The 25,876-nt window shown below is 39.9% G+C and overlaps 1 protein-coding gene across 1 annotated transcript in view; it reads right to left on the bottom strand.

Annotated features, from left to right (window-relative positions):
- Positions 1 to 2,165: 2,165 nt before the first annotated feature.
- HPSE (heparanase) overlaps positions 2,166 to 25,876 on the bottom strand; it is a 50,441-nt gene continuing 26,730 nt past the window's right edge. Inside the window, exons 4-12 of the mRNA XM_032239734.1 lie at positions 22,230 to 22,403; positions 20,592 to 20,760; positions 19,885 to 19,932; positions 19,266 to 19,359; positions 18,722 to 18,828; positions 16,075 to 16,189; positions 11,519 to 11,637; positions 10,373 to 10,519; positions 2,166 to 2,349 (exon numbers count right to left, since the gene is read on the bottom strand). Of these exons, the coding sequence (XP_032095625.1) occupies positions 2,190 to 2,349; positions 10,373 to 10,519; positions 11,519 to 11,637; positions 16,075 to 16,189; positions 18,722 to 18,828; positions 19,266 to 19,359; positions 19,885 to 19,932; positions 20,592 to 20,760; positions 22,230 to 22,403 (1,133 nt within the window). The 3' untranslated portion in view covers positions 2,166 to 2,189. The remainder of the gene's footprint in view (positions 2,350 to 10,372; positions 10,520 to 11,518; positions 11,638 to 16,074; positions 16,190 to 18,721; positions 18,829 to 19,265; positions 19,360 to 19,884; positions 19,933 to 20,591; positions 20,761 to 22,229; positions 22,404 to 25,876) is intronic.

Here is a 25,876-nt window from a genome sequence, read left to right as displayed (position 1 = left end):
TAATTTTAAGTTTACAGAATCTCTCCCCTCTGAATTGTCATTAATCATTTTTTATACTATTACATCTAGCAATCTGTCCTCACATATTATTGCTGACAAACAGGAGAGAAGAAAATCAGCAAAATCTAGCTCTCTTTTAAGGTGCAAATAGATAGTTTCTCTTTTACAACCAGTTTCATGGTAATGGCACGACACTTTTTCTGATGGGAGCCAGTAGAGATGGCACATGAAGGAAAGAAGTCTAAAATCTTCTAATACATTTTGAAAGACAAATATAAAACTAAACACCTTCTTAAAACTCCAAATCTATCCTTTACTTCCTTGTTTCCTGGCCATATTAGGAGCATTCACATACTTTTTTTTTTTGAGACAGAGTCCTGCTCTGTCGCCAGGCTGGAGTGCAGTAGTGCAATCTCTGCTCACTGCAACCTCCGCCTCCCAGGTTCAAGCTATTCTCCTACCTACCTCCCGAGTAGCTGGGACTACAGGCACGCACCACCACACCCAGCTAATTTTTGTACTTTTAGTAGAAACAGGGTTTCACCATGTTGGCCAGGATGATCTTGATCTCCTGGCCTCAAGTTATCTGCCCGTCCTGTCCTCCCAAAGTGCTGGGATTGCAGGCATGAGCCACCGTGCCTGGCCCACATATTTTTTTTTTTTTTGAGACGGAGTTTTGCTCTTGTTACCCAGGCTGGAGTGCAGTGGCACAGTCTCGGCTCACCGCAACCTCCACCTCCTGGGTTCAAGCAATTCTCCTGCCTCAGTCTCCTGAGTAGCTGGGACTACAGGCGCATGCCACCATGACCAGCCAATTTTTTGTATTTTTGGTAGAGACGGGGTTTCACCGTGTTCACCAGGGTGGTCTTGATCTCTTGACCTCATGATCCACCTGCCTTGGCCTCCCAAAGTGCTGGGATTACAGGCGTGAGCCACCGCACCCGGCTAAGATGGAGTCTTGCTCTGTCACCTAGGCTGGAGTGCAGTGGCACAATCTTGGCTCACTGCCACCTGTGCCTCCTGGGTTCAAGCAATTCTCCTGCCTCAGCCTCCCACATAGCTGGAACTACAAGTGTGTGCCACCACGCCTGGCTAATTTTTGTATTTTTAGTAGAGATGGGGTTTCACCAGGTTGGCCAGGCTGGTCTCAAACTCCTGATGTCAGGTGATCTATCTGCCTCAGCCTCCCAAAGTGCTGGGATTACAGGTGTAAGCCACTGTGCCTGGCCATTTTTAATAACTTTAAATAAAGACTGGGTGTGGTGGCTAATTGCTGTACCCACAAGTATTAAAGTCTTTCACTGACTAGCAACACTGCACAGAGGTAACATCAAATGATTTCCTGCTGTACCATGCTGTACTCCCAAAGAAATCCCAGCACTTGGAAGGCCAAGGTGGGAGGATCAGTTGAGTCCAGGAATTCAGAACCAGTCTGGGTAACATAGCAAGACCCCATCTCTAAAAAAAAATTTTTAAAAATAGCCAACTGTGATGGTATGTGTCTGTGGTCCTAGCTACTTGGGAGGTTGACACAGGAGGATGACTTGAGCCCAGGAGTTACAAGGCTGCAGTGAACTATGATTGCACCACTGCACTCCAGTCTGGGCAACAGAGTGAGACCTTGTGTCAAAAATAAAACACTGCTGGGTGCGGTGGCTCATGCCTGTAATCCCGGAACTTTGGGAGGCTGAGGCGAGTGGATCACTTGAGGACAGGAGTTAGAGACCAGCTTGCCAACATGATGAAACCCCATCTTACTAAAAATACAAAAAGTAGCTGGGCATAGTGGCAGATGCCTATAATCCCAGCTACTCAAGAGGCTGAGGCAGGAGAATTGCTTGAGGTTGTAGTGAGCCGTGATAGCCCCCCTGCTCTCCAGCCTGGGAGACAGAGCAAGAATCTGTCCCCCCAAAAATAAATAAATAAAAAATAAAACAAAACTTTACATAAAAGTAAAACATGCAAAATGCCAAGCAGTATTTGGAACAAGGTATTATTAGCTATTATTATTAGCAGTGTTCTACCTAGAGAGAAAAATACTGTGCTAAATCTAGCACTGAGAGTGTCCCAATGTCTCTCAAGCATCCACTAGTTGCTTTGTAAGGTATCTGCTTCCTTTCCTATAACTTGAGTTGCTTTATTCTTAGTACACTTGAAAAATTCAGTGTCAGGACTAGTATATTTTATTTTCAGATGCAAGCAGCAACTTTGGCATTTCTTATCACAAAAAAACTATATGAGAAAGCTGGCAGGCCCAGTGAACTTCCTGGCCGGAGAGTTTTTTCCATCAAAGGTGGCAAGGTCTGATCATCCACCATCTTTAGAGTTTGACCATTGAGCTGGACAGATCTGCAGAGGGGAAAGATATACCAAGTTAAACAAGTGGTGCACGCCCCCACCCATGCCCCTACGAAAGCCATGAAATCTTTCTTAAACCAAAAAACTTTTTGTGTGTGTGTGGCAGCCTATATTATATAACTTGTATTTCAACGCTATATCAGTTAGGCATTTGACCTAGATAATCTTTAAGCTACAATGGCAGAATTGAGTAGTTATGACAGACACCATATGGGCCCCTAAGCCTGAAATACTTACTGTCTGGCCCTTTACAGAAAATAGAACACACATAATTTATACTAGGCAATATGGTGGTGGTATAAAAAGGATAAATATGACACAACTTCTGGAATGGTGGCTATTTTATTTAATGGCCAGTAATTGAAATCATTTTTATATAAGCAAATGCATATATATAATAGAATGCAGTTTTTATTAATTTAGCATAAATGGTAGCCAATGAAGTTTCTCACTTGTAACTATGCCCATAAACTGTCTGATTCCCATCTCCCACAGGAGGTATGCATTCATTTTCTTACTGTTATGAAGATACTTTGGTAGAATGCTGTGGTGAAACAAAAACAATTTTATTTGGCTAAACTACAGAAAAATTTATATTTTCTATGTATTTCACTATTGGAATTCAAATTAAAAACTGTTGAACATTTTTAAAAATTAAGGGAAAGTGTTATTTCTTATACATACTTATTATTTAAATCAAATTAATGCATATCCAAAGAAGCAAATCAATGTGAAGAAGAGCTTATGAAAGAAAAGCTTTAGTTGGCTGTAGGTCTATTGATAGTTATTTTCATAATTCTTTTTTTTTTTTTTTTTTTTTTGAGACGGAGTTTCACTCACGTTACCCAGGCTGGAGTGCAATGGCGCGATCTCGGCTCACTGCAACCTCCGCCTCCCGGGTTCAGGCAATTCTCCTGCCTCAGCCTCCTGAGTAGCTGGGATTACAGGCACGCGCCACCATGCCCAGCTAATTTTTGTATTTTTAGTAGAGACGGGGTTTCACCATGTTGACCAGGATGGTCTCGATCTCTTGACCTCGTGATCCACCCGCCTCGGCCTCCCAAAGTGCTGGGATTACAGGCATGAGCCACCGCGCCCGGCTATTTTCATAATTCTAAATGAGACGCTTATATCTCTTTTTCTGAAATATGTTTTATATTAAGAACAAAGTTAGCACTCTTTAAATACTGAAAACTTGTAAGATTAGGCCTGGCTCAGTGGCTCACACCTGTAATCCCAGCACTTTGGGAGGCTGAGGCAGGCAGATGACTTGAGGCCAGGGATTCAAGATCAGCCTGGCCAACATGGCAAAACTCCATCTCCACCAAAAAATACAAAAATCAGCTGGCATGGTGGTATGTGCCTGTAGTCCCAGCTACTCAGGAGGTTGAGACATGAGAATTGTTCAAACATGGGAGGCAGAGGTTGCAGTGAGCTGAGATGGTGCCACTGCACTCCAGCCTGGGCAATAGGGTGAAATTCTGTCTAAAAAAAAAAGAAAACTTATAAGATTAGTTACTGTTAGAGTTATATTTATGTCATTTATGTAATACATGTAGTATATGTAGAACACTTGTAACAGTGCCTTTTATGTAGTCAACACTATAAAAGTGTTATCTATCATTATTATTACTCAGATAAATATAAGAAAACTAACCTAAGTCATCATTAACTGTTTTAAACATTTTGATGTATATTCATTCTTTCATCTATTTTTTATGTACATACGTATGGTCATATGCCACATAATGATGTTTTGGTCCACCACGGACCGCATATATGAGCATGGTCCCATAAAATAATAAAATTAAGTTGAATTCCAATAGTGAATAATTCCTATTGCCTAGCAATGTCATAGCCATTGTAACATTATAGCACGACACATTAGTTTTCTGTGTTTAGACGCACAACTACTTAACACAATGATAACTTGCCATTGTGTTAGGTATTGTATATTCACTACAGTAACATGCTTTACAGGTTTGTAGCCTAGGAGCAACAGGTTATACCATATAGCCTCGATGTATAGTAGGCTAGACTATCCAGGTTTATGTAAATTCAGTCTGTGATGTTCACACCAGGATGAAATCACCTATTGACCCATTTCTCAGAATGTATCCCCATCATTAAGCAACACATGACTGTACACATCTTTCTTTTTTTTTTTTTTTTTTTTACTTAAGTATGGGTATACTGTATTTTCTTAAAACTTTACTCTTCCCCTCCGCCCCAGCATATCCTAAGATTTTCTCACACCTTTAAACATTCATCCACTACATAATTTTAATGACTGCACAAGATTCCATGGTGTGAGTATACTATTTACTTAATTCTCTAATGTTAGATATTTTTCCATGTAGCATTATTATATACCTTTTTCACTTAAAAAGAGTCTCTCGGCTGGGCGCAGTGGCTCACACCTTGTAATCCCAGCACTTTGGGAGGCAGAGGCAGGCAGATCATCAGGTCAGGAGTTCGAGACCAGCCTTGCCAACATGACAAAACCCCATCTCAACTAAAATTACAAATACAAAAATTAGTTGGGTGTGTTGGCGGGCGCCTGTAATCCCAGCTACTCGGGAGGCTGAGGCAGGAAAGGCGGAGGTTGCGGTGAGCCAAGATCACACCATTGCACTTCAGCCTCGGCAACAAGAGTGAAACTCCATCTCCCAACAAACATATGAAAAAAATGTTCATCATCACTGGTCATTAGAGAAATGCAAATCAAAACGACATTGAGATACCATCTCACGCCAGCTAGAATGGCGATCATTAAAAAATCTGGAGACAACAGATGCTGGAGAGGATGTGGAGAAATAGGAACACTCATGCAGTTGGTGGGAGTATAAATTAGTTCAACCATTGTGGAAGACAGTGTGGCGATTTCTCAAGGATCTAGAAACAGAAATTCCATTTGACCCAGCAATCCCATTACTGGGTGTATACCCAAAGAACTGTAAATCATTCTACAATAAAGACACGTGCACACATATGTTCACTGCAGCCCTGTGTATAATAGCAAAGACCTGGAACCAACCCAAATGCCCATCAATGATAGACATGGTGGTACATATACACCATGGAATACTAAGCAACCATAAAAAATGATGAGTTCATGTCCTTTGTAGGGACTTGGATGAATCTGGAAACCATCATTCTCAGCAAACTGACACAAGAACAGAAAGCCAAACATCGCATGTTCTCACTCATAGGTGGGTGTTGAACAATGAGAACACATGGACTCAGGGAAAGGAGCATCACACACTGGGGGCAGTTGGCGGGGTTAGGGGAGAGACAGCAGGGGCTGGGGAGGGAGTGGAGGGTGGGGAGGGATAACATGGGGAGAAATGTCAGATAACTATGCACCTAAAGTAAGATTAAAAAAAAAAAAAAGGAACTCCGTCTCAAAAAAATAGTGAGTCTCTCACACCCTGTCCTCATTAAGCATCAGTGAGCAGATAAACTGGTTTCCATTTTGACCTAATGAGATGCTCAGCCCTGGGCTCTGTAACTTAAGATGTATCAATAGCACGGCCATGACTGTGCCAGAGGCTAGCGTGTCTGCATTGTAGTTGTACTCAGTCTACATGAGTTGGTTTTGTTTAAAAGCCTTTATCACGTTAATTTTTAGATGGGGTGAAGGAGGAAGTGCCATGACCATCATCAGGAAACCACAAACAAAAATAGGTCTTGAAAAGGTCTCCAACTGACAGTGGTAAGAGTCTGTTCTGCATGAAATTAAGAACCTTACCAGAGTACACACAAAAGTCTTAGATATGCTTTTGGAGAGAGTATTTTGCTACAAAGCTTAAATGTGAATCTGATCATTGTGAATTAATACTGCTGTGGCTAAGATGAGTTACATGGGCAAGATATTATACCATCAGGCTATATTGTTTAATCAGCTGTACATTTATCTAAAAGATGCTATACATATATCAAGGGTAAGCTTAATGTATGCTGATTATTTCCACATCAGGCTGGGCAATGAGGATGGGGTTTTATTTGAGTGTGGCATCTTATTTTATATTCTGAAATCAATAACATGATGACAAATAAATAGAAGATGTTTGTCAAATTTCAGATGAAATGAAGCTGGAAGGAATTAGCAAGCAACAGATTCAGCAGAAGTGGGGATGCTGGACAAAATTTATGAGATAAATATAAAATACTGCCTTTATATTAAAAATATGTTCATTCAGCCCAGATGAGGTGGGTCATGCCTGTAATCCCAGCACTTTGGGAGGCCAAGGTGGCCTGATTGCTTGAGTTCAGGAGTTTGAGACTAGCTTGGGCAATATAGTGAGACCTCGTCTCTATTTTTTTTAAAAAAACCATATGTTCATTCAAATATTTATTAAATGCTTATTATGCAGGACCCTAATCATTTTTAGGGCTAGGTGCAGTTGTTCACATCTGTAATCCCAGCACTTTGGGAGGCTGAGGAAGATCAGTTGAGCTTAGGAGTTTGAAAGCAGCCTGGGCAACATAATGAGACCTCATTCCTACAAAAAATTTAAAAATTGGCCAAGTGTGTTGGCATAAGCCTGTGGTCTTAGCTACTTGGAAGGCTGAGGAGGAAGGATCACTTGAGCCCAGGCAGCGGTGGCTGCAGTAAGCTGTGACTGCACCACTGCATTCCAGCCTGGGTGACAGAATGAGACCCCTGCCTCAATAATAGTAGTAGTAATAATTCTTAAAGGTGACTGTTGTTTAACTCTCTGAGATCATTAATAAGAGCAAGTGTACAGACTGTGCACTCATAAACTTATCTAGGATACTTTTTTGCAAAATTTTAAAGATGGAAGAGTGTAAGTAATATATACTTATCAAAGAGAATTTAGGGGAAATAAAACATTGTCTCTAATTTCACCGGTTTTCCAATTATAAAACATGAAATGTGTGATCAGAATGTAATAGAGGCAGGGCATGGTGGCTCATGCCTGTAATCCCAGCACTTTGGGAGGCCGAGGTGGGCGGATCACTTGAGGTCAGGAGTTTCAGATCAGCCTGGCCAACATAGTGAAATCTCATCACTACGAAAAATACAAAAATTAGCCAGTTGTGGTGGTGGATTCCTGTATTCCCAGCTACTCAGGAGACTGAGGCAGGAGAATCTCTTGAACCTGGGAGGCGTATGTTGCAGTGAGCCAAGATCGCGCTACTGCACTCCAGCCTGGGCAACAGAGTGAGACTGCCTCAAAAAAAAAAAAAAAAAAAAAAAGAAAGAAATTAAAAAAAGAATGTAATATGGTCTGCTAAATACAGCATAAAGAATAGTCATTGAAGAAATTGGACATAGCCTAAAGTCAAGACAATCCAATTTTCCTTCAAATATTTGGGAGTTATCCCAGAAAAAATGAGGTATTCAGCATTACTCTAGATTAGGGGTGGCAAACTCAAATGCCACAAAGGCCAAGAAAGTGATATGTGCAAGAACAGCAGAACAGGAATAAGACAGTAGGGTCAGGTAGAGACTGTAGATATCTGTAAAGCTGAATGACCTGTCTAAAGTATACAACCCCCATTCAACTCCAGTTAGTTGAGAAAGCAAGTCCAGAGTTGCCCAAGTATCCATTTTTAAAGAAAAGCTGGAGATCCTGATATTTTAATAGCTGTCAATTTTTCGATGTTGACAATTAACTAAAAACAAAACACAATGTGCATGCCAAGTTCCCCTAGCAGAGAAAGGGGAGTGGGGAATCCTCCAAACCAACTTGTCAACAAGAATGAGGTATAGTTTTCAACTCCTCCTCTAGAGAACAGAACTAAGAGCAGCAAGTGAAGGCCCCAAGAGGCTCACTTTTCCCTTGCCAGAGAGAGCAGTCACTCTGAAGGGCTTTCCATGGGTAGTTGGACTAAAATGATCTCTTATGACACTTCCAACTCTACAACTGTTATTCAATTACTTCAGAAAATTATTTTTATCAGCAGCAAACAAAATATGCAAAAAAAAATTCAGAAAAGATCAGAATTGAAATTGAAAATAGTATCTGTTACCCTAAAATGCATTATTTACAACAGGGGGAAGAAAAGATTTAAACAGTAGGAAAATGGTTAACTAAACCATGGTAGTATTTTATAAAACATACAGCCCATTAAAAATGTCTACAAAGGAGCCAGACATGGTGGCTCACGCCTGTAATCCCAGCACTTTGGGAGGCCAAGGCAGGTGGATCATTTGCGGTCAGGAATGCAAGTCCAGCCTGGCCCACATGGTGAAACCTTGTCTCTGCTAAAAATACAAAAATTAGCCAGACGTAGTGATGCATGCCTGTAATCCCAGCTACTAGGGAGGCTGAGGTGGGAGAATCGCTTGAACCTGGGAGGCAGAAGTTGCAGCGAGCCGAGATCATGCCACTGCACCCTAGCCTGTGTGACAGAGTATGACTCTGTCTCAAAAAAAAAAAAAAAAAAAAAAAAAGAAAGAAAGAAAGAAAAAAGAAAAAAGTGTCTACAGAGGCGATGTTAGAAAGGCTTTTGGGAAGACTTCTGGACTTCTCCCCCAACCTTGCCTTTTTCCTATTACATGTTATATGATTATAGTTAGAGTAAAATAAAGCATAGAGAGGGAAAAAACATAAAAGAACAGTAACCAGTGTTAATGCTGTTTGTCTGTGGGGGATAGGACGTTGGAGAAAGCATGCTTACTGGACTGCCTCAGGTTCCGAGGCTAATATTCCTGGAACATATCACTTATGTGGCATTTGCAAAGATGGGAGGATTTTGAGAATTTTGTAAACTCTTAATTTTTATTTATTTATTTATTTATTTTGAGACGGGTTCTCACTCTGTCACCCGGGCTGGGTGACAGGAGCACCGTCACAGCTCACTGCAGCCCTGACCCCCTGAGCTCAAGCAATCCTCCCACCTCAGCCTCCCAAGTAGCTGGGACTATAGGCATGCACCACCACTCCTGGCTAATTTTGGTATTTTTTGTAGAGACAGAGTTTCACCATATTGCCCAGGCTGGTCTCGAATCCTGGGCTGAAGCAATCTGCCTGCCTCAGCTTCCCAAAGTGTTGGGATTCCAGGCATGAGCCACTGTGCCAAGGCTGTAAACTCTTTTTATGCTCCAATATGAGAATAGTCATGAGAAAGAAACTCCTTCCAACATACATTGAACAGAAACCTTAAAATATTTATATGCCTAACTCTTCAAGACTCGTAGTCAAGCCGGGCGCGGTGGCTCAAGCCTGTAATCCCAGCACTTTGGGAGGCCGAGGCGGGTGGATCACGAGGTCAAGAGATCGAGACCATCCTGGTCAACATGGTGAAACCCCGTCTCTACTAAAAATACAAAAAATTAGCTGGGCATGGTGGCGTGTGCCTGTAATCCCAGCGACTCAGGAGGCTGGGGCAGGAGAATTGCCTGAACCCGGGAGGCGGAGGTTACGGTGAGCCGAGATCGCGCCATTGCACTCCAGCCTGGGTAACAAGAGCGAAACTCCGTCTCAAAAAAAAAAAAAAAAAAGACTCGTAGTCATTTTTTGGCACTCCAGTGAATTATGTAGTCAATAATTGGTTTTTGAACTTAAGTGTATGAGAATCTACTTAAAAAGTACACTCTAGCTATTCTTTTTCTTTCTGTAAAAATGAATGCTGTAAAAGAATCACACTGATCTCACATAGTATGATATTTTATACCAACCCACATACCTTTGATAGCAATTATATGTAGGTATATTTTGCTTTACTGAATGTGTTACCAAGAATTGTGTCTTTTTAGAGTAAATAATTTAAATGTGTTGAGTAGATCTTGATATGTCAAGTTAGTTTGAAATGAAAACTTATTCTCTAAGTAACTGCTAGTTTGTGTTCACATCCTTTTGCTTTAGACTCAGGGTGAGTTATACTCATCTTGGTAAGTATTCACACAGAAATTTCCTGAATATTAAGTCTTCTTAGAACTTGAAATAGTTTACTTTGTTTTTTGCTCCCTGTCCAAATTCTCTGTTCTGATAAACACCAATAAATTTATTGAAGTTTGAAATGAACGAGGAAAATTACTTACTTGGAGAGTAATCCATCAGGTCCCAAAGGCCTTAAAAGGTATTTATCCACTTGCTTGTTAAAAAAAGGATGGGGCAACCGCAAGTACTTGGTGACATTATGGAGGTTTATGGTATACAGAGTTAAATCTCCTTCTTTATACCTTGGACTAAAAGCAAATAGGTTAACTCAGTAAAAATATTTATCTAATTTAAGTAATTAAAAACTCAATTACAAATGTGATCCTAAGTATTCGTATTCATAATTACTGTGGATCCTCTGAGTATCCTTCTTGTATGATCCTATTGGACCACTCGTGTGGTCCTATTTTGAAAACACGATTAAAATCATTGCTCTTCATGCTGCCAATGTCTGAGCTAAAGCATGCTGAGATCCTCACAGCTCTGCCAACTGGGTTGCTAGGAAGCCGGCTAGACTATCCATTTTCAGACATAGGAAGGTAAAAGGCAAATTTTGTGGGTTCATGTGAATTCAAATTATAAACATACAAACGGGCTTTTCCTAGCCTTATAAAATGACTGAAACAAATAAGAAAATTAAATCTATTGACATTTTTACGAATTTATCCATTCAAACCATTCCCCTCGCTACTTCCCAGTGGGGTCCTCACTATCCACAGAATTCCCAGTCACCAACAGTGGGAAACAGTAGATGGTCTTTCTTGGCTGGAATTAGTATTTCAGTATCATCTTATCAGGAATGATAGATTGAAACCTATCTAAGAATATTCCTGAGATTTAGGAACATTTTTTGCTACCTCAAGCAAGAGTATGAGGCTATAAAAATCTCTGTGGCTTCTCAACTCTAGAAACTGGTTGCAACTTTTGAAAACAACACTATGGTTATTATTGTTCTCCTTTTCAAGAATCACTTGAACCTGGGAGGCGGACGTTGCAGTGAGCTGAGATTGCACCACTGCACTACAGCCTGGGTGACAGAGCGAGCCTTTGTCTTAAAAAACTACAACAAGAAGAGTATCATTTTTCTTTTTTAAAAAAATGAAAAATAAAGTAAAATCATATAAAACGACTAAACTGCAACTGCCTATACTTATGCAATGTATAGATATATGCAACAGGGCGGTTTGAGTAAAGTTACGTGCTTACCCACTAAAACTTGATTGGTAAAGGGTGTGTTTCATACTTACTTGTTAATGTTTGTGCAATGAAGGTATACTCGAAGATTCTCTCTCTCTGGGCCTTTCACACTTGCCATTAACACCTTGGTGCCCACCAATTTCTTGAACAGAAGAGATAGCCAATAATCCTAGTTGTGGTGGTTGGGGAGAAAAAGAGACAAAAATAGATCTTTACTTACTTCCTTATTTAACGAAACCAGTGACAAGCAAATTGTTATCCTACAAAGAGTATCACTGTTATCCTCGGGGCTTTTAAACAGGATTCTTCTTTTCTTTTTTTTTTTCCTCCCGTGTGACCACCATGAATCTGAGAGCAATAGCTTGCTTGCTGCTTTTTATCACTGGAGGATACAATTCAAAAGGCCATAGCCTCTAGGGGATATCTGTCAAGAATGATCAGAGTTTAAGTATTCTTGGTTATCTTTCATCTACGAATTGAAAGCAAAGCTCAAAGCCAAACTTTTAGACAGACAGACACACACACACACACACACACACACACACACACACACACACACACACGGCACAAAGACAAATTTTTAAAGCAAAACTTCCATCTGTTTAAGAGACAAATAATTTTATTTATACCAGGCACAGTGGCCAAAATATAATCACAGCATGTTAGGAGGCTGAAGTGGGTAGATCGCTTGAACCCAGGAGTTGAAGACCAGTCTGAGAAACATGATGAAACCCCTTCTCTAAAAAATTAGCTAGGTGTGGTGGTGTGCACCTGTAGTTCCAGGTACCCAGGAGGCTGAGGTGGGAAGATCACCTGAGCCAGGAGGTCAAGGCTGCAGTGAGCTATGATTGTGCTACTGCACTCCAGCCTGGGAAGCTCAAAGCACATTTGAGCTTCCAGAAGCACATAATAAAGAATTCTTGCAAAAAATAATGATAATTAAAAAAACCCTAAACAAACTGAAGATTCTAGGTATAACTACCAGTTTATAGGAAATACAGGGGACAGAGGAACATGACACCACAGGAAAAAAATTTAGCAAACTCCAGAATGTGGGAAGTACTGTAGAACCTATAGAACAAGTTACCTGTTTTTTCACATTAATAAATTACAAGAGAGGAAAGAAAGGGACGAAGAACTTAAAGATGAACAAGCTTAAGAGACGTATCAACCAAATGTGGTATATGGACCTTGTCTGGATTCTGATTTGAATAAATTATCAACAATATTTTAGGCAATAAGGAAAATGTAAAACACTGACAAAATATTTGGTGATACTAAGGAATTATGAATTATTCTTAATAAAGTAAGATGAAAGTATTCTGTTTTTACAAAAAGGATACATACTAAAATATATATATTTTTTGAGACATGGTCTTACTCTGTCGCCCAGGTTGGAGTGCAGTGGTGTGAATGCAACTCACTGCAGCCTCAACCTCTTGGGCTCGAGTGATCATCCTGCCTCAGCCTCTCATGTAGCTGGGACCACAGGCATGTGCCACCATGCCCAGATAACTTTTTGACTTTTTTATAGAGATGGAGGTCTCACTTTGTTGCTGAAGCTGGTCTTGAACTCCTGGGCTCAAGTGATCCTCCTGCTTCAGCTTCCCAAAGTGTTGGGATTATAGGTGTGAGCCACCACACCTAGCACATACTGAAATATTTATAGATAAAATAATATATCTGAGATTTGCTTCAAAGTAATCTAATAGGTGACAGAGCGAGCCTTTGTCTTAAAAAACTACAACAAGAAGAGTATCATTTTTCTTTTTTAAAAAAATGAAAAATAAAGTAAAATCATATAAAACTTGACTAAACTGCAACTGCCTATACTTATGCAATGTATAAGTATTTATAAAAAAAGTGGGTAGGATTATGGATTAAACAAGATCAAAGTATACAGGAGGAAAACATAATTTTCCTTCTACTTTTAGTTCTTATTTGGGATGGACCTCTGTAACAAGACATAAAGCAAGAGAAAAACAAATGTAAGTATATTAACATATATATTTCACATATATATATATATATATATATATGCAGAAAATACCAAGGGAACAAGTAATTCTCAACAAGGTGGCTTAGAACTCCAGCTTATATAGCATCTTTAACAAAGAACAATAAATTTCTGGGCAACAGACATGACAAAGGAAAAGGGTTTTGAGTCTCTAGGGGTGGCAAATTGTGGGAAGGAAAATAAATGAATATGTAATATAGATTCTTCTAGAGCCATCTTTAGACCAATAAGGGTCTGAAATTATCTTCAGTGATTAACTCTTCTTTTTCCTGGTAGAAAGGGAAGCAGGGGACTTCTGTAAATTTATATCCTGCTTTTAGGCAAATGGAGGAGGACAGATAACTTTTCTTCTACATGTTTCTTCCCAGTTGCCTTCAGCTCAAAATAATCCTTATGCCAAAGTGGCATATTTTGGGATGGCATATTCTAGTCTTCTAAAGTGGGTCCATATACTTTCCTCTGTATTTTGTATATGATTAAAATTTTCTTTTCTTTTTTTTATTGCATTTTAGGTTTTGGGGTACATGTGAAGAACACGCAAGACTGTTGCAGAGGTACACATATGGCATCGTGATTTGCTGCCTTCCTTCCCTTCACCTATATCTGGCATTTCTCCTCATGCTATCTCTCCCCAATTCCCCACCCTCACACTGTCCCTCCCCTATTTCCCCCCAACAGACCCCGGTGTGTGATGCTCCCCTCCCTGTGTCCATGTGTTCTCATTGCACTGGTCATTAGGGAAATGCAAATCAAAACTACATTGAGATACCATCTCACGCCAGTTAGAATGGTGATCATTAAAAAATCTGGAGACAACAGATGCTGGAGAGGATGTGGAGAAATAGGAACACTTTTACACTGTTGGTGGGAGTGTAAATTAGTTCAACCATTGTGGATTAAAATTTTCGATAGTAAAAGTTCTTCTTAAAAAACTTAGGGTCGGTGGTGGGCACAATTACACCTGTAATCCCAACACTGGGAGGCTGACGCAGGAGGATCACTTGAGCCCAGGAGTTTGAGACGAGCCTGGGCAATATAGAGAGACCTTGTCTCAATTTAAAAAATACTAAAATAAATAAATAAATAAAACACCACTCAACACATACCCCAACTTTCCTTCTTGAATTGAGGGAAAGTAGACTTAACAAGACAAATGAGTTTTGTTTCTCTGCTTAAATTCACCTTTTTCACTGGAGACAAGAGTGGAATCAACTAAATGTTTTCAAAGGAGACATAAACATGGGTCAATGACTAGTAGTAGGGTAGAAAGCATGTGGGCCTCAGAGGCAAGATTTGAATGGGATTTTCAGAGTAACATAGGACTACAGCATGGCTTCCTGTAAATCATGCAATCTCTTCTCAATTTGAAGTTCCTTATTTAAAAAATGGATCCAAGATACCTGCCTTGTCACCTTACAGGACCGTCATGCAAATCAAATGAATTCACAGACATGTTCAGTGAGTTTAAGTTTAATTCCCTTGGATCTACAAGTGTCAAGGGTACCATTTGCTCTTGCAAGTTTTTCTAGCTGACTGAGAACCTTGAAGGAGAAGCATATTTAGTGCATATACAAAGAGTTTGTAAGTCAAAGGTTTATGTCTGGGCCCTGGGAAAATTTGGATGAGATGAGATAAAAAGGCCAGGAGTAGATTTCGAATGTTTGTCTAGTGAAATTACTATGCTTAGCTTAGTTTAACTCTATAGATGACATGGGGAAAGATAAATTCCATTTTTGCAAGGTCACTTTTCTAAGAATTTTCTAAAAAAGGATGAGTAATATGTTGGACCACTATAGATAAAAAGCAATTTTGTTGGGAAATCTATCCGCAAACCACAAAAGCCTAGCTTATATTTTCACATATGCTCTTTGCAAATTTCTTAGCTTTCCTACAACATTCAAGTAATTCCTTTAGGAATTATTCTTAGAAAATAGGTATCTTCAAATGACATTTTAGACTATAAAAATCAAGGTCATGCTTCTCAGGGCTATGTCAATGTTATCTCTGACATATATTTAGACATATAGATCTTCCACGAGGCTTTTTGGGAAGAAACATTTCCTGATTTAGCACCAGCTGTAGTTGAAGGAAGGGTTAGAAGTGAGACTTTATTCCTAAGTATCTTGAAGATTATTAATAAAACAGTAAATTCTTAGCGTAACATGTTTGAGCAAATATATGGTACTGGGTCATTTTAAAGTTAAATAAATTACAATTTCATAATATAAAAAATGTTTTGAAGCATACTATAGGCAATTATAACTGATTACTTTGTAAAACATTTGAAAATCCAAGTTGTTATTTTGTACAATGAGTCATAAAATTTCAAATTATCCCTCTTTTAAACAAAATCCACACTATGCCCCAAATGGCTCACATTTAATAAGTTATTCCTAGTTTTTGATTTCTTCTCTTCAAACGCACGCAAAAAATGTTAGATTGGATGATATCTAAGGGTCTTCCTAAATTCATCATCTCACGATTCGGCTAGTTATTGAGAGGACTGATTATTCATAGAAGGTTAACACCAGGAGTCCCAAGTTGACTTTAATCTACTCTTCAAGAATTATGAAAAAGATGGTCACTTACGGGTAAAGGATCGAAGTGTTCATCCACTAAATGGTAGTTTCCTGCTCCAAAGAATACTTGCCTCATCACCACTTCTATTCCCATTCGGGCTGACAGGCCCAATTTATCCAGCCACCTGGGACAGGGCGAGACCAGGCTTTCTTCAGGTTTGGAAACAAAATCACTCAATTCTAATTGCACACCATCTTGATCTTATTTATTTATTGAGACAGAGTCTCACTCTGTCACCCAGGCTGGACTGCAGTGGCGTGATCATAGCTCTCTCCAGCCTCAAACTCCTGGGCTCCAGTGATCCTCCTGCCTTAGCCTCTTAAGTAGCTGGGACTGAAACCACCTTTGCAAAAATTGTAACTGAGGAAATTATGACAATGAAAGAGATCCCACCTAATTGACTCCATCTTGCTTCTAACCTTTAAGCTGTCCTTGTTTATTCCTGGGCACAGGCTGAACTAACTTTGGGAAGGAATTCAGTTCATGGTTTGACTCTGAAACAAAACTGACAATAGCCCTTTTCTGAAAAGACCCCCTTCTTGCCTGGGGACCAGTCTACCTTTGTAGGGCTAACGAATTAGCTACAACGTTAGAGATTACAGTTTAGGGGTAATGCAGCCTCTGGCTCCAAGAATCTGAACCTCCTCAAATTGTTCCTGAGGATAACCTCACTATTATAAAACCTAAGATCAGTGCTTGAGATACCTTGCAGACCCTGCACTGCATGAATCAGTTGACACAACCCAGATGGGTAATCTGGCCCAACCAGTTCTGCCATCCCACCCAGGAACAGTAGACAGCAAGAAAACCTCCCTTGCACTTCCTGTGATTCCATCTCCAACCTAACCAATCAGCACTCTCCGCTTCCTAACCCCTACGCACCAAATTATCTTTAAAAACTCTGATCCCAGAATGTTCCGGGAGACTGATTTGCGTAATAATAAAACTTTGGTCTCCCGTGCAGCCGGCTCTGCATGAATTACTTTCTCCATTGGAATTCCTCTGTCTTGATAATCTGCTCTGTCTAGGCAGTAGGCAAGGTGAACCAGTTGGGCAGCTATAGGACTATAGGTGTGTGCCACCATGCCTGGTTCTGAACATATTCATCTTTGAGGGAGGTCATCAATTATACATAAGTCATCTAAATGAAATGGCAACTGCGTGCAGCAGCAGCAGAATCCGTCCCTTTACATCTTTCCATACAATAACAAATCCTAGAAGACTATTACCATGCTAGAGGTATCCCTTTCAGGGTGAGACAACTTCCACAGAGCAGAGTGGACCAATTCCCACCCCTATTGACAGTTCTTCATCCTATGAGGTCCCTGCACAACCACAGTGTGAGGGCTGAAGAAAAAGTTGCAGTCGGCAGGGGTAAATGTAAAATAAGTAGAATTGCATCTAAGCTATTATCGACACCTCTTTCCACTTCTCCATCTCTATCCCCCTCTCCCTGACACCCAGATCTTTAGTTAATGGGAAAACAAACATCTCCATTCTTTTCTCTATTCTTCATGCTTCCATGAGCATAAAGGATTTGTGCTTTACAGTATTCTGGGCTTAGAAGGATGAGGAGGAGAGAAAAAAGAATGAAGGTGGGAGAGAAAAGAGAAAAAATTTCAGTGTGGGGATATAGCACTATAGATTAAAAGCACTAACAGAGTTACTGAATGTAACTAAACCAGTATTTTAAAGCAATCAAGTTTGTGGTGTTGGATAATGCGATGATTTAATACATCTTTACATTCAATGATAGTCCCTCTGATGGGACCTTATACTTCAGGCTCTAAACTCCTTGGGAATCTATGAATTATAGCTACATACACTAAGTATCCTCCTGAGAGACAAAGCTTGTAATATGCTCTAAACTGTGTTTTGTGTGTGTGTGTGTGTGTGTGTGTGTTTTGTTTTGTTTTGTTTTTGAGATAGGGTGTAGCCGGGCACGGTGGCTCATGTCTGTAATCATGACTTTAGAAGGCTGAGGCAGGCAGATCACTTGAGCTCAGGGGTTTCAGACAAGCTGGGCAACATGGCAAAACCCATCTCTACTAAAAATACAAAAATTAGCCCAGATGGGTGATGTGCCTGTAGTCCCAGCTACTCAGGAGGCTGAGGTAGGAGAATTGCTTGAACCTGGGAGGCAGATGTTGCAGTGAGGTGAGATTGTGCCACTGCTTTCCAGCCTCGGTGACAGAGGGGAAAAAAAAAAAAAAGACAGTGTCTCATTCTGTTGCCCAGGCTAGAGTACAGTGGTACCATCATAACTCACTGCGGCCTCAAACTCCTGGGCTTAAGCAATCCTTCCACCTCGGCCTCCCAACGTGTTGGAATCACAGGGAACTACCAGACACAGCTACATGCATTCTTTTACAATGCATTTCTTTAGCGTAAGTACTACTTGACATTTGTATGGGCCATAATTAAAGGAGAACATTTCTAAAACAATTCATCCTTACAATGATTAATTGGGACACTTGTCAAAGATGTCCATCAAGCTTTAGTAAATCATTTTCTCATGAAATCTGGTATGAATTTTGGAGCTCAGCCACTGAAACTGTCTTTGATCTGCTTTTTGGCTGGGGAGCTATTTCAATGGAATAGAAGGGTGGAGAAGAACTGCACTTCTGACTCCTAATGCCAGTGCTGCCTCACTCACATAAAGCCAGCTGCAAAGGTGTCGGATAGCAAGGGTGCTCCGCCTCCATATGCAGAGCTTGTTTCTCCTAACCAGACCTTCTTGCCAGGCCTGGTGCTCTCAACCACCTATAGAACAGAAAAGAATCCACGGTAATTGCAAAAGAGTTGATGTGTGGCTTCACCTGTGGTGTTAAACAGCATTCAAAACCTTGTATTCCTAGACCCATCAGTCCTACATAGTTATAAAATATGTTCATAGTCATTTAGGTCTTGGGAAATTTTCTTTTATTGGAATAGAAGGCTGTGGAAGGAATAGGAAGTAAACCAACCCACTCTTATCATCTATGTGAGTTAATTCTACTAAAGGCTATTGGAAATATTTCAAATTTTTAATCACATACATGGGGTAAGACCCAATGCTAAGGGGGAAACCAACAGTGAATAAATTTGCTCTCTAAAATTAGAAAACCATGTACATATATATACCTGTAGGATTTAGAACTAGCTAGACTATAAAATAGGGATTCTGGTTTTACATTAAAAATTTATAAAAAGACTATTACCTGGAAAACTTTTTGCACAGATGAAATAAAAATGTCCAGTACATCAGGGTTTAGAAAATCTTCTTTTGTAGCAGTTCGTCCATTCAAGTAGTAGCTAAATTATTCAGAAAATATTAAAAAAAAAACAACTTTACTTTCTACTTTTAGGTTAATTGCTGACCTTATTCTCCTTCTTGCCTCTCCCACTCACCTGCTACTAAGAAAAGGTAGAAGTTCTACTAGGGAAAGACCAAGATAAAAGGCGGATATGAGGAAGTGTCTGTTCTATGCAAGTAACTAGAAATCTATTATTCTGTCTTGAAAACACACGGGGGCAAGTACATGCACTCCTGGGTTACTGATTCTTTGGCAAGTAATTGGTTTTAGCTACTCATATGTTCCATGGTTTAATTGGCACTGTTCTTTGATCTTTATAGAAACCACCACATTATTTAAAATAACATTAAATTTTTGTTTTATTAATATTAAAACTGGAGTACTGTGCTAATTGAGACACTATTTGTTTCTTATTTGAACTGCAAAATCAATCGGCAGTTAAGTGGAACTAACTTTTTGAAAACTAGGTAATAAATAAAGCTAGCCTTACTTTCCTAGTATTAAGAATAGGAGACATACTTACTGATGCCATGTAACTGAATCAATCACTTCTCCACCAGCCTCTAGGAAACTAGAAAAAAAAATTATACTAAGTTATCATTCAGTCGTCATATGATAATACATATATATGCACAATATATGGATGAGAGTTTTAGTCCCTAAAAATGGGCTGGTTACTACTTTAGGATCACGTGAACACAAAATTCCTAATTTTGATAGCAAATTTTATCATAGGTGTCATTTGCCTCAGATCTCTTGATATTCTGAACCAGTCAAAATTTTATTTTTTTGGCAAATCATGTATTCAGGCAGCAAATTGTTTAATAACATGTGGACCATTGAGGATTGTCTACCAGAGAGATTTTTTTTTTTTTCCCCGGAAAAGTGGTGGCTGGGTATGGTGGCTCATGTCTGTAATCCCGGCAATCTGGGAGGCTGAGATGGGAGGAAGGCTTGAGCACAGGAGTTCAGGAGTTCAAGACCAGCCTGGGCAACAAAGGGAGATCCCATCGCTACAAAAAAAATTTTTAAAGTAGCCAGGTGTGGTGGTGTTCACCTGTAGTGCCAGCTATTTGTGGGGCTGAGATGGGATGATTGCTTGAGCCTGGGAGGTCAAAGTTGCCATGAGCTGTGATCGTACCACTGCACTCTAGTCTGGGTGGAGTGGTGAGACTGTCTCAAGAAAAAAAAGGAGAAAAGAAAAGTGATTCTGCATCCTCTGGTTCTTACCTCTTCAGCATCTTAGCAGTCTTTCTTCGAGGCTGACCAACATCAGGACCATAGAGTTTTGCATTTTTGAAGGTGGACTTTCTTAAAAGTTTATGCAATTGAATAAAATCTTCTCCTAACTGCGACCCATTGATGAAAATATCAGCCTTCTTAAGGAAACTGTTAGGTTCTGAAAGACAGCAATTCTCAAAATATATATTGAGAAATGTTGTATTTAAAAGCAAACATACAGAAGTATGTAAAAGCAACAAAACATTTTCCAAATTACAAAAACTTATAATTCAAAGTCAAGAAAAGTAAAATCAGGCCTGGTGCTATGGCTTATGCCTGTAATCCCAGCATTTTGGGAGGCTGAGACAAGAGGATCCCCTGAGGCCGGGAGTTTGAGACCAGTCTGGGTAACAGTAAGACCCTGTTCCACGAAAAAAAAAAAAAAAAAAAAATTAGCTGGATGTGGTGGTGCACACCTGTAGCCCCAGCTTGGGAGACTGAGGGAGAGGATCACTTGAGTCCAGAAGGTCGAGGCTGTAGTGAGCCGTGATCATGCAACTGCATTCCAGCCTGAGTGACAGAGCAGGGCTCTGTCTCAAAAAAAATAGGTAAAGTAAAACTCGTAGTTATAGATAAGATACTCCAGAAAAACAAAACAAAAATTTTAACTGTATAACTGAGCTATGAGGGGCTACTGAACAATTTGAAGTTAATGAGGGTAACAAACCAATATATATGGATATCTGGGAAGTAGCCTATGCTCCATATCTAATAACCTCATTTACTTTAGAAAAAAATGGTTGGGACCGGGCACAGTGGCTCATGCCTGTAATCCCAGCATTTTGGGAGGCTGAGGCAGGAGGATTACTTGAGGCCAGGAGATTGAGACCAGCCTGGGCACCACAACAAGATAAAGGAAAAAAAAATTGGCTAGGCATAGTGAAGTACTAGTTAATCAGGAGGCTGAGGTGTGAGAGATTGCAAGAGCCCAGGAGTTGGAGGCTACAGTGAGCTATGAACATACCACTGCACTCCAACCTGGATAACAGAGCAAGACCTTGTCTCAAAAAACAAAACAAAAAAAAAAGTTTGAGGAGGAAGAAGACATGTGCTCACCTTATTGCTACATTTCATTTCCCATTTAATCCTCATTTCTATTGGTTGATATGTGGAAAAAGCACTCTTTGTTTTGAATAAATGTGGCTAATCATGAATACTTATAGTTAGAATTTACAAGTTCTTTGCAAAAAATTGTGAAGAAGGAGACAATCAGGAGCTTGACCCAGGTAGGAAGGGATGAATAAAACAAACTACTAACTTCCCAGTTTTGCTGAAGCCAGCCTGCCAAGCATAATAGGGTTAAGTGATTCTGAAAATCTCAAGGGAACTTGGGAGCTAGGAAGGTTGCTAGCTCCAGCTGGTTCTCACTTCAAATGTAACGTAAACTGAGATTAGCAATAATAGGTTCTGGAATAGATACAGGAGTTTTCTGCCATCTGCCATTCCAAAAGCTGCATTGTTGAGCACTTGTAAGAATGTGCCCAGGCAGAAGTATATTTGCTAATATTAAAAAGAGTGTCATAAATAGGAAGAAATAATGCTAGTGGGGCATCTCCTTATTAATGAATTATTCCCTCAGGTACTTACCATTGCCTAGTTCCCAAGAAATGTTATACCTCTTGGAAGAGCAGTAGTCCAGGAGCAACTGAGCATTAGAACTGTTCCACTGCAAATCTGCTGTTCTTAATAATGCATTTAGGCCAAAGATCAAGTCCAGTCCTGAGCAATTTGCAAAAGTGTACAGCATATCTACAGAGCTTCCTAAAAGAAAAATGTTGCAATTTAATGATTAGCTTGGCACCACAATGAAGAAGGCCTCCAGATTTGCTTTTCATAATGAATTATTATTTCTGTTGTTAAACTGAAGAAATTCTAGTCCTAAAAAATGATTATGTCTATGAGACACCAAAATTGGAAAAATTTTGAAAAAATCAACCTGACTTCATTTGCTCCAGCTGTTGAATGAAGTCCCATGGAAGACACCAGAAGCTCTGGTCTGACACTTAGGTTTTGTTCAAGTGACACGAGGGGAATTGAGGAAGCCACAATTTATAGCTCAGGGCTCCACATGCATAGCCAGACTCTCATTAGTGAGCATAAAGCCCACTCTTCATGATCTAAATGTCTCTGGTCACAAGTTCAGTTAAAAAACATTTTGATAATTTAAATTATATTTAAAACAATTTTTTAAAAAATTCCTGTATATAATTTATTTAAAATGAATCAAATTTTACATTAAAAAATTGGCCTAGGGATATAGGACCGTGGTTTCCAAACTTTGTACAAGGCAGGCTGGGGAGCACCAGTAAATGCATGGGTACAGCTGCAGTATTTAGTAACTAAAAGTACAGGACATCTAGTTAAATGTGAGCTTCAGATAAGCAATAAATAATTTTTAGTGCATGTCCTATGTATTAGTGAAGAAATACTTAACACAGGGGCCAGGTGCAGTGGCTCATGCCTGTAACCCCAGCACTTTGGGAGGCCGAGGTGGGCAGATCACTTGAGCCCAGGAGTTCAAGACCGCCCTGGACAACATGGCAAAACCACGTCTCTACAAAAAACACAAAAATTATCTGGGCATGACGGTGCGTACCAGTAGTCCCAGCTACTTGGGTGGCTGAGGTGAGAGGCACCTGAGCCCAGGGAGGTCAAGGCTGCAGGGAGCCATGATCATGCCACTGCACTCCAGCCTGGGCAACAGAATGAGACCCTGTCTCAAAAAAAAAAAAAAAAAAAAAAAAAAAAAAAGAGAAAGAAAAGAAAAAAAAAATTAACATGAAAAGAATTAGTTATTATCTGAAATTCAACTTTAACCAGGCAATGCTATTCACAGAGGCACTGCAGGATCTTTTAAGTTTGCAAGAGAAAAACATCAACATCTTTTGGACAACACAAGACCTATTACTATTAGGTTGTGTAGATCTTACAATTCAATAATCAAAACACAGGTATTTTTGTGGCCTAGGCATGCTGTAAAAAAGTTTTCTGAGATATACAGGTGCCATAAGTTTGGGGGCTTCTGTCCTCTGCTTTTTAAACCATCAGCTGTTATATTATCACTTTTTGAGAGTGGCAACAATATTATTTTAAATGTTGTCTTTAAATTGATTATCATATGCATAGAAAGTCCTTCCAATTTTCATGTATATCTAGAGTCGTTTGTTTAAGAGTAATTCATTCCCAAACTCTTGTAGTTAAAAAAAAAATTATCTATCTGGTAAACGTACACGTTAAAAGTGACTTTGTTTTTGTTTTATTTCTAAAACCTTGGCCTGAATTACTTGGATAACTATAGTATAATGTTAAATATTAACTATTTAGGCTGGGTGCTGTGGCTCATGCCTGTAATCCCAGCACTTAGGGAGGCTGAGGCAGATGGATCACCTGAGGTCAAGAGTTCAAGACCAGCCTGACCAATATGGTGAAACTCGTCTCTACTAAAAATACAAAAATAAGCTGGGTGCGGTGACATGCACCTATAGTCCCAGCTACTCAGGAGGCTGAGACAGAATTGCTCGAACCTGGGAGGTGGAGGTTGCAGTGAGCCGAGGTCACGCCACTGTACTCCAGCCTGGGTGACAGAGCAAGACTCTGTCTCAAAAAACAAAAAAACTAAAAAACTAAAATTAATTATAAAGGCCATCAGGCAGAAACAACTCTTGTAAGTTTTAGGTGTTTTGATATTTGCTGTGTCACCCGCTTCCAAAAACTGCTGCCTACCATCAAGGAATGACAGACCTTTGGGTTTGAAAAACTCTCTAGGGTCCTGTGACCCAGCATTCTACTGGATCTAGATCCACAGTTTAGGGCAGTATGGAGGCTTTGGGATCACCAGCTTAACCTCTACCCTCATTTTTCTAGGAGGAAACTGAGATCCAAACAAGGTAAGTCTTTGCCCAATATCACACAGCTGTTTGGTGGCAGTGCCATTACTAGGGCCTGTTACAAGGGGTGACTCACCTGCTTTAGTCACACATTATAGGCTTGTATATTGCAAAATCATGTTGTAGAAAGTGTCCTAGATCAGGAATCGTAAGACTTGAGCTCCAGGCACAGCTCTCCCACTTACAGACCATAATATGATCGAGGTAATATCTTTACCCTACATGAACCTCAACTATGGATCTACAGTTCTCAAACGCCATCACATACCTACTCCATAAAACCAAGGTTGAAATATCACATGTGAAAACTGTCTGTTAATCACAAAAAATCTCTTACAGATAAATAGCACTTTGTACTATCCCTGTGTGCAAAGATTATAGCATTTTCACAAAACCTGGAATGCTTGCGCTCATACATTCCCCTTCCTCCATTTCTTCATTCTTCCAAATGTGCTTGGAATTTACATAGCTTGAAATTCTATTATACACCCCCTATAACATAATAAACTGTAAAATCTCCTGGAATAGAGGCTATTGATGACTGAGTTCAAATCTACTCTTTTTTTTTCTTTTTTTGAGACAGCCTCATTCTGTCACACAGGCTGGAGTGCAGTGGCACGATCTTGGCTCGCTGCAACCTCTGTCTTGTGGGTTCAAGCGATTCTCCTGCCTCCTCCACCAAAGTAACTGGGACTACAGGTGCATGCCATGAGGCCTGGCTAATTTTTATATTTTCAGTAGAGACAGGGTTTCACTGTGTTGGCCAGGCTGGTCTCAAACTCCTGACCTCAAGTGATCCACCTGCCTCGACCACCCAAAGTGCTGGGATTACAGGCGTGAGCCACCGTGCCTGGCCAAAACCTACTCTAAAATAAAAAAAAACTTTTTTTTAAAAAAGAAGGGCCACCTAGCCTACTCCTTCCCCACAATAGAAAGAACATTTAAAAAACTTGCAATTCATTATCGTATCCCCAATCCTTTTCCAAACTCTCATCTCTTACTTATGTGGTATAAAGAGTGGAGAGATCCTTGGAATGAAGCTAACCACGATGACACATCGAAAAAAAATGGCAGACTCTTTCCCTTGCACTATACCACATAAGTCTATGTCAGCATCCAGTGTGGGCCAGGGTGTAGGGGATGGAAGAATGGGGTGATGAGGGGAACAGGAGGAGAAGAAGAAGTACAAAGAGTTAGCTCACTCAGGATGATTACTTTAATAAGGGAGTCATCCTTTCTGCTGTCACACCCAGAATTACATCTGTAACATTGCTTCCTTTCCCTGCTCAAACAGGTTTAAAATGTGAGTCCATATTCTCATGACAAATGTTTTTGTCATCTTCTGCT

Source organism: Sapajus apella, unplaced genomic scaffold, assembly GCF_009761245.1.
Source record: "Sapajus apella isolate SASKATOON/1434 unplaced genomic scaffold, GSC_monkey_1.0 scaffold45, whole genome shotgun sequence".
NCBI lineage: Eukaryota > Metazoa > Chordata > Mammalia > Primates > Cebidae > Sapajus > Sapajus apella.
Note: the sequence above shows the minus strand (reverse complement) of the source record. Positions and strands in the feature narration are given on the sequence as shown.